The following is a 17348-nucleotide window of genomic DNA, read 5'->3' as shown; positions in this document are numbered from 1 at the left end:
CTCACCATTTTCAAAACAATGGCAATGCAAATAATGGTAGTAATTAATGTCTACAAGGCACCAAGAACAAAACCAAAAATATTACTAAGAATATTGGAGAAAATTTACCATCATATAACACCTACAATCCAAACATACATCATGGGTGACTTTAACATTGACTTCCAAAAAAAAAACAACTATCATGTTTGCATGACAAGCAATTGTAATGGAGCCTCTATTGGCTTAGTTAGATGCTTAGAACACACTATTCAAAATTTTTGGACTTGTGTAAAGTCCAATTTGAGAAATGGACCAAAAAATAGTCCAAAAATTTTAAATATACTAGTAATGTTGTTTTTTGAATTAGATTTGATAACTCAAAACAAAAGATTTGGCGATTTAGTACTAAGAACATCAATGCATAACCAAATCTCTTACAAAGATGGTCTACATAAACATTTTCATAACTTCTTATGAATTGAGCTACTATCACCTAAGAACATCAATAGATGACCAATTCTCTTAAAAAGGTGGTGTAAATAAACACCTTTATGTATAAGTGGTGTGCACACACCTTTATGACCATTTCTTTTAGAAAGGTGGTGTACATAAATCCCTTAGAAAGGTAGTGTACATAAATCCTTTTATGTGTAAGTGGTGTACATATACACCTCACTTGGTATTAAAAAACACCCTTAACTATAAAAATACATTGACATAAATTTTAAAATACACCATTAAGTATATAATGGACCTCATAAACAATCTTTATACACAATAATGAGAGTAAAGAAATAAAAAAAGTAGTTAACTTTTTATTAGATATTCGCTTTACATAGAAGTTCAAAACTTGCGAAGTTCAAAACTTGTGATTACAAAGCCATCAACCATCATGTTCCTCAATACCAATGTCCTCAATGCCAGGCCCTTGACTACCAGGGTCTTATCTAATAGGCTGCTCTAAGACAATATCAAATTCCAATGTCCTCAATGCACCCTTGACTACCAAGGTCCTGACTAATAGGCTGCTCTAAGACTGGAATCTCAGTAGCAAGGTCCTCAGTAGTTTGCTCTTCATTTCCAAGCACTAGACTAGTAAGCTACTCTAGAGTCTGTAAGGTCATGGTTGAAGAACCATCTATGTCTCCTGGTAACTCCTCCTGGTCATGCTTTGCCTCGTCCATACCTTCTTTGGGTAAGGCTTCCTTGCTTGATCCACTTGCATGTCCTTCACCCAAGATCAAGGGTGCCTTCCTCACTTTTAATTTCAAGGGAAGTGTTTCCATCTCTTTAGCCTTACCTTTTCCTACAATGTGCTATACTACTACTTCTTGCTGCTGCAGGCCTTCTTAGATGATGAGTGGAATCCCCTTGACTCTAGTTGTTGACAATTGATCACCCTTATTCTTTGTGCGGATTTCTTCTTGGTGTAAGTCATTGGATTCAAAGCTTTCATCCTCATCATCACCTGAGCTAGAATCATCACCTCAGACTCACTACCCTCGTCTTCGACATTTTCCTCACTACCCTCTTCTTTGACATTTTCCTCTTCAAAGAAGGTAGTGCAACTGTAATATGTGTCAAAGAACTCAATTTGATGGGGGGTATTAATGACATTTACATTTCTTCCTTGGCGTAGCAATTTCTTAGCAAAGCAAAACCCATTCGATACAATGCTACTTCCCACCCATCATTCAGTAAATTCTTTGTCATCTCTAGTATCACATCAGGATGCATCAGCTTTCTATAATCCACGATTGCTACATCAAGCTTAACCTTATTGTCCTCAAAGTAATGAAGCTCGAGAGTCCTTAAAGGAATTTTGATTAGATTGCCAACCACCACCCCTGGATAAGAAGCGCATTAAGAAAGGTTGCAAGACTTGAATGGTAGTGCCTTCCAAGACAGTTATATGATTGCGTAGGACTATACCATGGTATACTTTTGAAAGTAAATACCCAAATGCAGATGTCAAACTCACATACAAGGCATCCCTTTGTGATTTTATCACGAACAAGACCAATGTTGATCTTTTCTTATTTGCCATAGGACCTTCTATCATAAACCGCACAAGTTCAACTATCCGTGACACTACAAGGTCTTGCAATTCATCTATGAAAAATACACATGGCTTCTCGCAAACATGACCGCTCATTGTTATGAAATGCTCTGTATCAATGCCATTGATGTGTGTAAAATTTGTATCATTCTCCGATAGCAAGATATCATAGGAGAAGCTGAATGGAGAACCATCATCTAAACCACCAATTGCTCTACCTTGGGCAGTGGACTGCAAGGCCTTTTTCTTGATGTTCATATATTCTGTCTCAACAACCTTTGACATTTTTTCTCTTAGATCCTTTGTGGGTGTGGCATCTGCATCCATTGAAGCCAACCACTTTCTAGCCCATGTCTTATCAAGGAGTTGACCTAGGCTAAGTGCTTTCTTCTTATCCACATCAATTGACTTGCCACAGCTAACTCATCATCAGATTTCAATAAAAACAATAGTGCCAAGCGAGCAGCCTCACTTTGAATCATTTGGGTGACCACTTCATCCAAGTTGCTATGCTTGCTCTTCTTTCCAAAGAAGCAGTCACTGCTTAGGATCTTCTTGCATACTTCTTCTGTTATTGCATCTGGAATAAACCTTAATGCTCTCCACCAAACAATAGACATCGGTTTCATTATTTCTTTCCTCTGAGTTGGAGTGTGCTCTGGTGCCAGATTTCCTATTTCATATGCTTGGCAAACATCCACAATGCTCTGAAACACTAAGTCCTCGTGGAAAACAATGCAAGTAACATCCCTGTATCTTGCAATAGCGGTGTTCAGATCCTTTGCCTCAACCTTATTACTTGGTATGCCTTGCGTATTGCTTACAACACCTTTCAAGCATCTATAGAACTGAGTCCTCTTTGCCATGTACTTAGACATAGGTCTCTTGCCCTTCACTGTTTATGGCTTTCCACAGCCTACCCATAACTCCCTTGCCTTTATTAGGATCTCAGAAAGAGAAGGGCTTTTTTTCAACCTAAATGGAGCATAATTTAGCCTTTTTGAGTCTAGGATGTACTTCGAGTCATTGTTAAATATGCATACATGACAAATGACCCATTGAAACTTTTCCATCCACTCAATCTGTGGCAAGTTTCCTTTTCTTCCCTCATCAAGGGCGATCTTGCAAGCTTCACAAAAATGTTGCCCCCATCAATGGGCTCAAACCTGCATCTTTCGAAGAATCTATTCTTTGCCAGCATGTATCTCTTCTCGATGAATGTCCCATATCGGCTTTGGTACAAAGCCTCTTCACGAACAAAGTCACTCCTTCTAAAGTTCTCAAAAGCATTAAGAAAGTCCACACGCTTTTGAAATGTGACATCAGGCAATGTAAGATCATCTTCTTAAAGTCTCTTAAATGCCATAGGACGAAGAGTGATATTAGTGAATTTTATATAGTCTATATACCTTAAATCTTATATACTAAATCTTAAATCCTAAAGTTCCCTAAATCTTAGGTTATACAATCTAAGCTCTTAAACTTATATAACAGTTCTAATCCTTAAACCCTAAACCCTAAACCTTAAACCCTAACCCCTATAGCTTCAATTCTAAAATCTAATTTCCAGATCCTAAACCCCTAGCATGACCTTATATACTAAACCCTAAATCCTAAAACCTAAACCCTAAATCCTAAACCTTAAAACAATAATCAGAAACCCTAAACCCTAAATGCTAAATCCTAAATCCTTAACCCTAAACCCTAAATCCTAGATCTTAAACCCTAAACCCTAAATCCTAAATCCTAAACCCTTAGCCCTAAACCCTAAACCCTAAAACCATAATCATAAACCCAAAACCCTAAATACTAAATCTTAAATCTTAAGCCCTAAATCCTTAACCCTAGATACTAAACCCCAAACCCTAAACCCTAACCCTAAAATACAACCAAAATTTAATGATTTTTTTCAATTTGTGCAATAGGTTTGATATATCCCCCAACCTGTTGCCAGTGGAACACGTTAATGGTGCACCCAACCTATTGCACAGGTTGGATATATCCCCCAGCCTATTTTTTGAGCAACAGGTTGGGGGTATATCCAACCTATTGCACAAATCAAGAAAATTCTTCAATAGGTTGGGGTGACCCCAACTTGTTGCTTGAGCAATAGGTTGGGGGATGTATCCAACCTGTTGCAAAATTCCCCCAACCTCTTGAATTTTGTAACAAGTTGGATATATCCCCCAACTTGTTGAAGAATCATATGGGAGGGTAGATGGTAGGTTTTCAATTGGAATTTAATGTGATAACACCAAAGGAAGCAAGGGGCCTGGGACTTGTATGCATGGAAGCAAAGAATGAGACTTTATGCTCTAAATGGATACTTCAGCTAGGCTGTAACCAAGAAACATTAGAAGGTACATGCTCCTTTGGATAGGTTGGAGGTGTGGGCAGCTAGGGTGAAAAGAGTATGGAGAGCAACTCCATCCTTTAAATTGAATCTTGAGAGTAGTAGTGGGCAAAATGCTGGTGAGGTCTAGAATTGCAAAGTGGAACACCAAAGTTAGTCCGACCTACCCATTTTGTAATGGATGCAAGGAAACTCATATGCATCTTTTCTGGGACTGCCAAGTTACCCATGAAATATGGAGGAAAGTGATCAAAAGCTTGGCTAATAACCAAGTCCACATCAAGCTCAAATGGAAGTTAGCACGATGGGAGATAAAGGAGGTCTGAATGACAACTTGTATGAAGCCTGGCAAATAATCAGAGCAACAGTCCTCATGGTGGTGTGGAAATTTAGGAATGATGTAGTCTTTAACAGACCTCGGAATGGGAGGTACTTAGCTCAGGTCACTATTGAAGAGAGTAGAAGATCAATTAAGCTTTTTGGACACAGAAGGGAGTCCTTCAAGGCTTTAAGCCAAGTATTGTTGTAAAGTCCCTCTTTGTGCTGTAAAGCAGTTGGATCTTTTTTAAATATTTTTCCTCAATAAAATTTTGGCTTTTTTGCCCCCCCCAAAAAAACTATCATGTTTGCAACAATTAATGCTACTGAAAGACATGAATCAAATAATTGAATCGCCAACTATTAAAGATGGATTTACATTTGCAATAAATTTCATCTACTCTTGTGATCAATACACTACTATTTAAGCAGTACATGCTTGGAATCTTTTTCTCTCTTAAGGAGAGGTTTGGGGGAGGAAGATTGGGGAATGGACCATCATTAGATTAGAATGGACCATTGTGGACCATTGGGGATGCTCTTGGGGACACATGGTAGTTTGCATGCAAATGGCATTTGGTGTGTCCATTCATAGGTGAGTAATCTAGAATGCATCGAGGTGTAGAGGAAAAGAGGACGGTTGCACATAAAAGCAGGGTGAGGAGGAGGAGGAGTTTGGATGCCATAGGGCGAGGCTACGGGGCCTATCGGTCCAATTCTATGCTATGCAACAACAGATCAAATGGATTAGGCATCTGGTACAATTATGATGTGCTATAGCACCTTTAGATATTTTCTCAAAGAACTCTCCAATTTCTATCTAAGGCTACCAATCGTGCTTCATCAGAGAAGGATGGAATACTGTTTTGAATGAAAGGACTTGCAGGGATTGGTGGCGATCATGGTGATGAAGAGAGGGCAGATTGTTCATTTCTTCCATGTGGAAGAGAACATCATTCAACCTCTTTTTCAATGCCAAATCTTTCACCTTCGAGTGTCATGTTCTTGGTTGCTTCCATTGTCCTCATTTACTTGATAGCCTCCATCCTTGCCGGTCAGCAACACTTTGCAATTTCAATGTCATCGGCTTGATCACCGACACCATCAAGTCATCAAAAAATGGCCAGCATGCTGGGCTTCGCGACAAAGGCCCGTAAACTGTTTGACGTTCATCTCAAGGATCACATCGTCTTTGTCAACATGACTATCAACAGAGCACTCCAAGATTGCATGCTGCAAAAGGTAACATTATTTGGTTATTTTTTAATTCGTATCACGATCGTTTGAGATTTGCATTGACCATGATTCATAAATCAAGTGATTACACAGCAATGACAACGTGACTATTTGAGATTTTGTTTCTCATTGTTGCATCAATTGATTATAAGGAAACAATTTCATTGACACATTTGAAATTTGATCCAAATTGTTGAAGGACTTGGCTTTGACAGATAGCTCTAAACTTGTGCGTAAAAGTTGGAGTCTCATGTCCTCCAGTTCCCATGTTTTGATAGCAATTGAGCATATTTGACTGTGCAATGTTTTCAAGATACTAATTTCAGATTATGTGTCATGACTTGATTCGATTTCCATGGATAGTCTCTTGATTTCTCACTCCCCCAAATAAGTAGTAACAATTGGACTTATACCTTCTGCACTTATTGTACGCAATAATGCTTGGCACTATAATGACAAAAAACAAGCCTCCACTCGACTTGCAGTGGAAATGAGTTGAGAACTAGAGTGCAATATGACTTCGCTAAGGATGTACTTAAAGTACTCATGGACACAACTGCAAGGACATTTTGGTTCAACTCCTACTACCCATTTTTGTCTTTCTTGTGACAAATTGCGAAAGGTTGTGCCCATCAAGGGAGAATACAAACTGTTAAGTTTACCGGCTAGTATCCTTGGTGTGCTTTGGGTATTTTCTCACAGTTTACTACAGGTTGTATAGCTCGTAGCTGACATGATCCAAAAGTACTCTGAATCCCCATACCACACAACCAACTTGGGCTATCAACATGTGATCAATGACATAAATTTCCTCGAAGAAAAGGTTTGTGCAGAGCCAAGTGGAGTGTGGAAGCGTATGTGCATCTTTGGATGGGTCTTTTTCTCTAGCAAGTACTACATGAGAGGCACAAGATTATGTAAACGACATCCTCAAAAGGATAACCTCCGCATTGTGGTATGCATCGATGATCTAGATCGTTGGCGAAGAAAAGAATATGCTAGAGGCCAGTATGCTCAAAGCACTTGCTAATGCAAATTGGTTTATTTGACCATATTTACTTTCTCGCTTGTTAATTATGTTTGCTATTATGAAATACGGTTACTCAATGCAACCAATTTGATTCTAGCTATGTGCGAGATCATTGTGGTATTGAGTGTTGACAAGGAGATGATTGAGCATGCAATCAACACAAAGTTCTTGAAAAATACAAACCAAGATGATCATAATGTAGCTGAAATGTACTTACAAAAGATCATTCAACTACATGTTCAAATGATGTACCCAAGCGATAAGGGCTAAATATTTCCTTACAAGGCAAATCAGTCAAAATGTTGAGAGCACACAATCAGGTGAAGATAAGGACGGGGATGAGGAACATAATACTCGAGAGGTTGAGGAAGAGAAAGATACTCAAGATGATTGGGCTCCTAGGCAAGAACTTCGACTTGAAATATCAACTCAAGTACTTCCACTTGAAATATCAACTCAAGAATGTACTTTGTTCCCTCTAGAAGACGAAGGGACTCCTTCGATACAATAGATTTTGTGTGTAAAATGACATTTTGGGAGAAATTGACAGAAGCTGTGGATGAACGAACTCCTACCAAGGACAACGGCAACAAGATGCTTGAGATCCTCTATCGTGCCACGATGGTGGAAAAGATAGCAATGCCAGGGCAGTTGAAGAGGAGGATCCAAAATGGTTGAACGTAAGCTGCAGGACATCTATTTTCATCTCGAGTGCAGTGCGGGTTGGATACTAGTTTGAATATTAAGGGCAAGTCTAGTGAATGCAATTCATTTTTTATTAGAAGAGTTGTTGAATTTACAAATGGAAAACTTTTAGCCAAAAGGTTACCTAAGGATATGTGATATCACATATTGCACAAAGACGTTCACCTTTCTTTAAGTGTTGACGTGGACACCAAGGGAACTCCATCGCTTTGCATTGTCTTCTTCATGGACGTCAAACCGACCCAAGTGCTTTCGGCCTATGTTCATCTGGGAGAGAGAGCGGAGATGGTGTACGTCCCAGAGGCGTTTTCGGTGAAGCTCGCCATAGCCGAGGACGGCGGATATGGTCCAACGAGGGCAGGGTAAGGCGGTTCCTCCACAGGGGCTGTTGTTTCCAGCATCTGCACAACGCGGGACATGGACGGGCGAACCGCAGGATCTGGCTGGATGCACCACAGCCCAATTCTCAGGACTCGAAGCTGCTCGAGGGTCTGCTGCGATTGAATTCGAGCGTCTTCGCCTGCATCGCGCTCGGCTTGATCGAGATGGGCGGAGGAGATGCATTGGAAGGCCCATTCGCGGAGGTGCCAGCGATCGCGTTCGACGTTGAGGCCGCGAACGAGCTCGAGGAGAAGAATCCCGTAACTGTAGACATCCACCTTGGGGGTAATTTCGTCCATGCCCAGCCATTCGGGGGCGAGGTAGCCGCGGGTGCCTCTGACGGCAGACATGGTGAGGTGGTCGTCACGGCTGTGGAAGAGGCGGGAGAAGCCGAAGTCAGCGACTTTGGGGAAGAAATTCTCGTCGAGGAGGATGTTCTGGGGCTTGATGTCGGAGTGGAGGATGCGCTGGTGGCAGTGGTGGTGGAGGTAGGAGATGCCACGGGCGGCGCCGAGGGCGATGGAGAGGCGGGTTGGCCAAGGGAGAGGGAGAGGCGGGCTGGTGGCGGAGGGGGCGCAGGCGCCAGAGAGGGCGGCGGAAGCGGCGGAGGAAGGCGAGGAGGAAGTGGAGGAGGCGGCTGGAAACAAGTATTTGTCGAGGGAGCCGCCGGACATGTATTCGAAGAGGAGAATCCGTCGCCCACGGGCGGCGCAGAAGCCGAGAAGGCGCACCAGATTTATATGGTGGATGTTTCGAAGAGTAAGTACTTCCGCCTTGAATTGGCGCTCCGCCTCCGCCTTCGCCGCTTCTCCGCCTCCTCCTCCGCCGCCCTTCAATACCTTCACGGCCACCGCCTGCGCCCTTCCTCCGCCGCCCCTCCCCGCCGCCACCCAACCCTTATACACCCTCCCGAACGCCCCCTCGCCCAGCTCCTCGCTGAAATCCTTCGTCGCCTCCGCCACCTCCTCATACGTGAACCTCGCCACCCCTCCGCCGCTCACCTCCTCCTCCTCCTCCTCGTCTCCTCCCCTATCCTGCCTCCTCATCGCCCCCATCCTCCTCCTCCTCCTCCTCCTCCACCATACCCAACTCGCTACCCCCATCGCCGTCACCACCCCCCCTGCTCCCCCCCCAACGCCCTCCGCCACTCTCTTCCCCCCTCCCCCCCCCCCTCCTCCTCCTCCCGCTCCCCCGGGCGCAGCCTTATAATCATCCACCAACGTCGCCACTTTCACGTACACATCGTTGTTCTCTGCGTAGTATCCCCCCAACAAATACCCCGTCGCGTTGTTGCCCTTTAAGAAACACTTGCCTGTAACCTTCAGGAATGACGCCGCCATGCACGAGCACAAGTTCAAGCACAGAGTCGAGCACGTCGGCTCGTCTGTCGTCGCTGGATTGTCGGGGAAGAGGTCGTTGAAGTCGTAGTCGGTGCTGGGCGCCTCCAGCATCGTCGTGTTGTAGTTGCGACCGGCCTCCACTCCGCAGGTGATATTGAAACTCACATAACTGCGGCAGCCTTGTGAAAGATCACTGCTGTCTATAGCATGGTAACCTGGAGGGCAACTGCAATTCAGCCCCTCATCTACAACCTTGCATATTCCGAACGGCCCACACGGGCTGCCGATTTGGCATGGGTCCGTAAGCGCTTCCCATAGTACCTGCCAGGAGCTGGAGCTTGGATTTGATCCCCAGCCGTAGACACGTAGATTTCCATCATCGTCAAGTGTCAAACGCCTCACTGAATGATCGTTTGAATAATTATTGTTATCAAAAACTATTCCGTTGAAATGCTGAATCTGAAAATCGCCGTTGGTGTTAATCATTGCTGCATACCAGAACGTGAACTCAACCTGATCCAGAACCACTCCTTCAAGAAACAGACGTTGGTGGGCTGCATCGGTGTTGAGACGAAATCTGCCTAGAGCGTAAGATGTTACGTTCTTCCTTGACTGCAGCAAATTGGATTGGTTGGGTTGCAACGATGGGATTTGCAGCACCCCCTCATTAGGCAACATGAAAGTGTCAGTCACAACTTGAAAGCTTTGCCATACGGTGATGTTGCTGTCGTTCATCAACAATAGATTTCCAGTATCCAACAACTCTGCGGAAGAGACTCTCAGATTGCTAGTGTTGCTGCTCCAAACCACAGACTTCCTCGAGTCCACAAGTTCAAGGTTCCCTGCGTCTGTGAAATACAAGATCGCACCGACGTCTACTACAGGATTTTCTCCTAAACTTGTCCACCAAATGGCTGTTCTGTTGGGATCGTTCGAATACCAGATTGACAATACGTACTGATTTTGAATGATTTCGTTGAAACCAAAAGTAAAGGTTCCATTTGGTGATAACCAGTACCTGTTACTTTGCTGGGGAGTAAAGGAAGACCCTGGCCGAGTAAGTGCAGAGCCGATCTGCCCAAGGGCTGTGAGGATCAAGGCGAAAAGAAAGCAGCTAGGGAGGGGTAGAAGTCGCTTTGGCAAGTCCATGAAAGAAACAGTAAATTTAGAAACTTCGAACTATGAATAGTGCAAGTTTGCAACTACAGAAAAAGTGTCCTGAACAGGGAATCTTGAGAGGCAGGTGACTTGAAGAGTTACGTTAAAGGCTTTGACCAGACTCCCCAAATTTACCATGAAAAGAAACCTTTGAAGCTTTAAAGAACCACTAAACCAAACCTTAAACTGGACCAAATGAACTGAAACAAGTGGGATGGACGTGATTAGCAAAAAGTAATCATGTCCATCCCTTAGACCCTTGGAAGGGCTCTAAAGAGTCTAGATGATTTATGGAGTAAGAAGATTATTCCAACGTTTATAAAACATGTGGGTATTTGGATTTTTCAAAATTGCCAAGTGGACTTTTAAGGAAACATCTTAGAAACCAAATCCCAAATACCCACATGTTCTATTCATGTTACGCTGAAGTATATTTTTCCTAATTTAACCCATTTTAAAGGGTCCTTTTAAAAACCTTTTAGGGTTATTCATCTCATCAATTACTATATTTGGCAAAAAAAGCAATCTTTACAATGTTTTCGACCTTAAATCACCATTATGTTTAACACCATTTCTTTTTATATCACTACCAATGTCATTCATAAAGCACTATTACTATGATATATGTGCACATGGCACAACTTTCCCCCATTGTTTCAATGCTTAACTATTGTTTTTATTTTTTTCTATAACTCATGTTACCAAGTACCTTGAAGAGAAGGTGCATATGGATGCCTCCGTTTTATTCCTCTCCCTAATTAACTTTGATTGTCTATGTATTTAGAATGAAGATGAGATTAGATATTCAATCATCAACAAAGTTTATTTGCGGCTCAAAATATGTGGGTGTTAGTTGGTTCATGCCCTCCATTATATTTTATTTAATTTTTCAAATCAGTCTTCATCCATAGAACAAAGACCATGTGGGTATGCAAAGACCTAGCAAAGGAATTTCTTGATAATATTCTATACCCAATGTGGGATGGATGATGGGGAGGGTTTGAAGAAGGGAGACCATTTTTTATGCATACTTACTAAAGAAAGTATAGTAATAAGATAATAAATAGTGCAGAGTATTTGATACATGACATATGCATATAGACGATGGAAAAATAATCATGGCAAATGGATACGTGTGGATTATGAGGTACTGAACACCACAAAGGTAAAGATACATATGCCCAATGGGGAAATCCAATATCTTGAGGTCATAGATAGTTGGAGCTTGAAGCACATTTGAGAATACATCGGTGTCACCTTTGATCATAGTGATTTTTCTCTTTAGTACACTAAATGGGAAGATAGTGAGAAGGCAACTTGAAGGAACATGAATGCTCAACAAATGGAAGCCTCCTTGTAACTTGGCCATTCATACTGGTATTGAATAAATGTAATAGTTTTTGGAAATGGAGGACATATATGCACCTCCATTCATCAAGGTAGAGCCACCTCTTTTTCTAGCAGTAGAGCAAGATGTTAAATTTGAAGAGAATCTCAATGTGGTTGCGGAAGCCACACTTGCTCTAGAGTGGTTTAGTGCAACATTGGAATTGTAAGGGAAAGCACACAGTAGAAGTCGAGCACACGAAGTTGAGCACACGATAGAGGTGGCTGTCATGCTTGAAGAAGCACACAAAACATCATCCACGAGATAGCCAGAAGAGGAGGAAGGTATGATGGATGAGGTTTTGATGCAAACCCTTCCATATGTTTTGATTGAAAATAGAGAATATTTGTTTTTGATTGACATCTAATACATCAAAAAGTTGAGAGAAGATGTACTAGGGGCACTCTCCACTTGGGACAATAGTATCGACTTAGGCTACCCAGAAGAGGGGTTGGATAGGTATATAGATTTGGCACCTGCAGACACTTTGGAGCATCTAATCTTGACTATATGGGAGGAAATGAATGACTCTATTAATGCATCAATTACTTTGTGACATCCAAGAAGATTGGATGCATATAAGGAGCAGTAATGCTAGAGAGTTGAGATCCCTATGGCGGCCTCATTAGATTATCAGCACCACCTCCAATAATTGATGAGATCAAAAGCTCCATCAATATTTCTCAATTGGGATATGATGAAAAAGATGTTGCCCACATTGTAAGTTCATGATATTTTGTCAATATGAATGATTTTATGTTCTTAGTTCGAGATTCAACAAGATTATTGATGCTATCACAACTTTTAGGATATCATTGAAGTGATACTTTTGCGACATGACATGGGGGTCCAGGTGACAACATCGGCATGGATTTAGCACTAGGACACTACATGGAAATGTTCCATCACCATAGCCTAGTGTGCCTCCATACTTCATTCTCTCCTTATGGGAAGAAGGAGATGATAAAGTGCAAGAAGCTTTCAAAGCTAATCTCCTTTGTGCCTTTACCCCCATCTATGCGCAGGTGTATTTTGGTGAGGCAGGATTTGGTAGTTTCCAATTTTGGAGAGAGACTAGCATGAAGACTTATTGCAACCATTGCTTTGGATGCTTTGGCAGGTGTTTACAATGCCACACAACTTGTAGAAACATTCACAGAACCCACTGTCTTGTCATCTTAGAGAAGACCATCAATATTAGCCTAAGAAAAGCAAGAAAATCTTTTGTAAAAAATGCATTTGTTGGAGTATACAAGAAACATTGTATATACATATCAAAATTTAATATATACTTCTCTTTTTTCCCATATGTTGGGTATTTTGCAATATCATTGTATTTGACTATGTCAAATTTTTGTGTTCTCATTGTTGTAAACAAGTAGTATAAACCATGGGGGATGTTTCTCCCAAAAAAATGTAAAAAAAAAAGCCCCAGAAGGGGGCATGTGTGCATAGGCATGAATTTGAGCAAAATGAGGACCCCCGTCTGGCCCAAAACCGTGCCTGCACGCACTTTGGGCCAGACGAGGGTCCCTGTCGAGCCAAATTTCACGCCTGCACACACATCCCCCCTCCGTGGGCATTTTTGAATTTTGTTTTTGTGGGAAGCATCCCCCATGGTTTACAAGCCCTAAATAATTTATGAATCCACCCCATGTATGATGCAGATGATGTTTCTCATGACTCCACTCCATGTATCATATTTTGAGTCCAACTTTTTTGGGGGGGAGCATCCCCCATGGTTTACAAGTCCTAAATAATTCAAAGTATGGATATTTTGATGCAAAATTTTTCATGCGGGCCTTTTTTTTGAAAACTTCCTTTGATGTGGAAGTCCTAATTTCACTAAGAACATACTAATTTGCCCCAAAGATTATTAACAAATTAAAAAAATTCAGAGAGAAGATTAAATTATTGTACGAACATGTTGAGAAACCATGCTCAACATCATGTGATCATATGTGCATAGCACTAACACATATAGAGTGCTATAAAGGAAAGGGGTAGATGCCCTAACCCTAACCCTAAAAGGGTTTGTATATATTCTACATTTTCAACTAAATCTAGTGTATAGTTAGTCATTTGTGGTGTGCTCTCTAGCTATGCCCTCTCTCCTCATCTCCACTCTTCTCCTCTGCCCTCTTCATATTTTCTCATGGTATCAGAGCTTGCTTCTGCCTTCCACTGAGGCACCATCCTTCTTGTGAGAGCGAGAGAGTGATCGAGAGATTGTGCTCATTCTTTCACTTCTATCGAGTGATAGGATTTTCATCCATTTGAACAAATTTTCCGTCCATACATCTTCATTCTTGAGAGGTTTTGTGAGAGATTTCAGTTTTGATTTGAGAGAAAGTGAGAGATTGTGATGTAGTATTATTCAGAGAGAGAGAGAGAGAGAGAGAGAGAGAGATCCCTGTGTTCTTGTTTCAAAGAGATTCAGTTGCTTGTAAACTCTTAGTAGCTTGGAGAGGGCCTCCTTAGCTCACAACAAGTTCCTACAACTATCCTGCATGACTCCACTTTTAGCCTCACATCACCTAAGTGGCTCTACAAGGCTTCTTTGAGGATTCACGGGCTTCCTTCTACATCAACAGCCACTCCTATGGCTGCAACAAAAACCTCTTCTACATCAATAGCCTCTTCCAGCTTCGCCACAACAACGCCATCAAATTGTGTTGCAAAACGGCTTCTTGGCCTGGCGGCTACAACTCTATGTGCACGTAAACATCAACCGCCACCATAGCACCACAACCAATGGGCTCCTAGCTCCAAATGCATCTATGAGCTTTTGCCATTCAAGGCATTCAAGACGGCTACCTCAACATGCATCAACAGAGGCTCACCTCCAAAGAGTTAGACTCCAGCAAGTTTGTAACACCAAGCAGCCTCTCCAAGCGACTGCGCACCCATCCGCCCCCAATGCTCGATGACCCAACCACCATAGTCCCAAGCCCACAAGATGGGTGACAGCACCATGGTCCTCCATCACAAAGCTCTCTCATCTCCTACACAGCTCCTCCAACTGCAACGAACCTCCATTAATAGCCGCTCCTTGCAATTCGGCCTTCTACCATACCAACGGACTAGCAGCCTATACGACTTGTCTTGCAATGCTTCTCCTCTAGACTGCAACGCCTTCAAGCTTTAGTCAACAACAAACATCTCTCCATCCAGCTCTTCACCGTCCATGCTTGCAGTGTCTCCTAAACATGATAGGATTTCGCCCATCATTGGAATCTTTTGAAGATTCTTATGGCATCTAAAGATTTTGGCAGTCCCAAGCAGACATGTGGTGCACTGTTCACCGCTTCAGGGTTACCTCACCACAGCTTGGCCAAGGTGTTGTTGTGGCATGGTGCACCTCATCTGCCATGTAGGCCCTAGCTACCACATCATCAATCTTATCCAGGTGCCACATTAGCACCCCGAGTCCTAGGCCACATCAGCAACTAACACGTAAGTGCCATGTTATCATCCACATGGCAGTCGCCTGCCACATTAGGGTTGAGTTGTAAGCCGGGTTAGGTAAACTTGATCTTGGATTAGTCAACTTGACCTTGGTTAGGTCAACTTGATCCTGGGTGAGGTCAGTGAAGTGACACCTCATCAGTGCCCAACAGTGCCACATCATCACTACCACGTGGCATTGTCCCCTGCCAAGCACACTGACCCCTCTGTAAGCACACTGTGCACATTGCATGTGACCACACCTGCCACCTCAGCATAGGGCTTCACAGGCACACCCCTTGTTAGGCACAGTCATTGCATGTGATCCCCTGAGTGCCACTTCTTCACTGAGCACATTTGCATCCTTTTTGCCCCTTCACCTAGATCAAGCCGTATCTCTTCATCCAAAAAGAATTTAAGGGTGCTCCAAAAGGAAAAACGCTTGATTTCTTATGCTCTACATGCTCCTCACATCATGCAAACATTTTGGTGCAAGTGTCACACACTTTTGAGACTTGGAGACAGATCCACTTCCTTCACACACATCAACCTCTACATCGATGCATCTAACCCAGCACCTGAAACGAACAAAGAAAAGGAATTATTTTGCTTCTTTTTCATCGCTTGACGGTTGGTCTAGATCTAGTTCATAGTAGATTAGATCATCCATAGCGGAGAGAACTCCAAAGCAGCCAATTAAAGCCATGTCGAAAAATTCCTAAATAGTTCCTACTCCGAGTCAACCCCAGCGCTCACATGCAGTTTCACATCATCACATTAGGACCCAGACTTTGATGGTCCACCCCAATGATGCCGATTGGGACGTTAGGCTTAACCTCTGTTTGTTTCGGGCCTTTATTTTTCATGGGACAATCCATACAGGCATGTCCTATGCCACAATCTCTACAGAGGGGTTGGAAAGTAGCTGGGCTACCACAATGAAGGCACTCTGCGATCCGGTGATTTTCTCCATAGTCGTAGCACTTAATTGGTGCACGATACGTGTTGGGACGTACTTGATTTGCATAAACTAGTATTAGACCCTCTGCACCTTCTACATAGTATACTGGGTACTTTGCTTCATACTCAAATGGTGAGTCTACTTCCTCGGCTTGTAATTGATGTATTGGAATTGCCTGAGGAGCTGGATTTGGTGCTCTTATATATGGTCGTGGATTCGAATTCCTGAGTAGTTGTGGGACTTGTGTCCAAACGGGAACAGGATTTAGCCTCGAAGTTGGGGGCACTTGTGCAAGTGCCGGTTGCCTGTATACTGGCATGGGTGCCGCTTGGTATTGTTGAGGTTGAGGTGGGTTGTTGGACATGTTGAAGATGCAACTGTTCTCATCATGGCCACCTACGACGTAGATATGGCACCACAACCTTGGCGGTGGATTTGCTTGTGCAGTGGTCCTGGCTCTTAGGACCGGGCACTCATTTGCTGTATTGTCACGATGGCGTCCAGCCATGTTGGGGCATGGAGGAGTTAAAGGGAGTGATTGAATCTCAGGGGGGGATTTGGGGTAGAGGATTGGTGGGGGCAGTGGTTGCAATGGAGTTGAATGTGGATTTGGCAAGCGTTGGAGTTAGAGATGTAGGCTGGAGCATAGCTGCATGTAGATTGGGTGAGATTTGCAAAGGGTGTCTCTGCCACAAGTGCGGGTGTGGATGAAGTTTTATTGGGAGGGTTAGAGTGGTGTTAGTTTGTGTAGGGACCGTCATGTGAATAATGTGCCTAAGATTGTTCTACGTGTGTAGGGAACTGTGCCGGTGCAGACGGATCGTTAATCAGAGGTCACGGCATGAAGATACGAGTGAATTTATGCGAAACGAGGCCCACACGAGGGCACGAATGAGCGAGTGCTAGGAATGCTGAAATGGTGTGCAATCGGTTGGAAAAATACCCCGTAGCATGGTGTTTTCGTGTGTGAAATATGGGTTCAAACGGGGTT

At 42.9% G+C, this 17348-nt stretch overlaps 1 protein-coding gene across 1 annotated transcript; it reads right to left on the bottom strand.

The window, feature by feature from the left end:
• Window positions 1-7263: 7263 nt before the first annotated feature.
• On the bottom strand, window positions 7264-10744 carry LOC147891812 (G-type lectin S-receptor-like serine/threonine-protein kinase At1g34300). Its single transcript, XM_087388986.1, has one exon. It carries the CDS (start codon window positions 10551-10553, stop codon window positions 7947-7949), a length of 2607 nt encoding a protein of 868 aa, XP_087245112.1. The 5' UTR covers window positions 10554-10744; the 3' UTR covers window positions 7264-7946.
• Window positions 10745-17348: the final 6604 nt, after the last annotated feature.

This window comes from Dipteris shenzhenensis, chromosome 17 (genome assembly GCF_047967505.1).
Source record: "Dipteris shenzhenensis isolate YYH24624 ecotype China chromosome 17, Dip_SZ_1.0, whole genome shotgun sequence".
In the NCBI taxonomy this organism is placed as follows: Eukaryota; Viridiplantae; Streptophyta; class Polypodiopsida; order Gleicheniales; family Dipteridaceae; genus Dipteris; species Dipteris shenzhenensis.
Note: the sequence above shows the minus strand (reverse complement) of the source record. Positions and strands in the feature narration are given on the sequence as shown.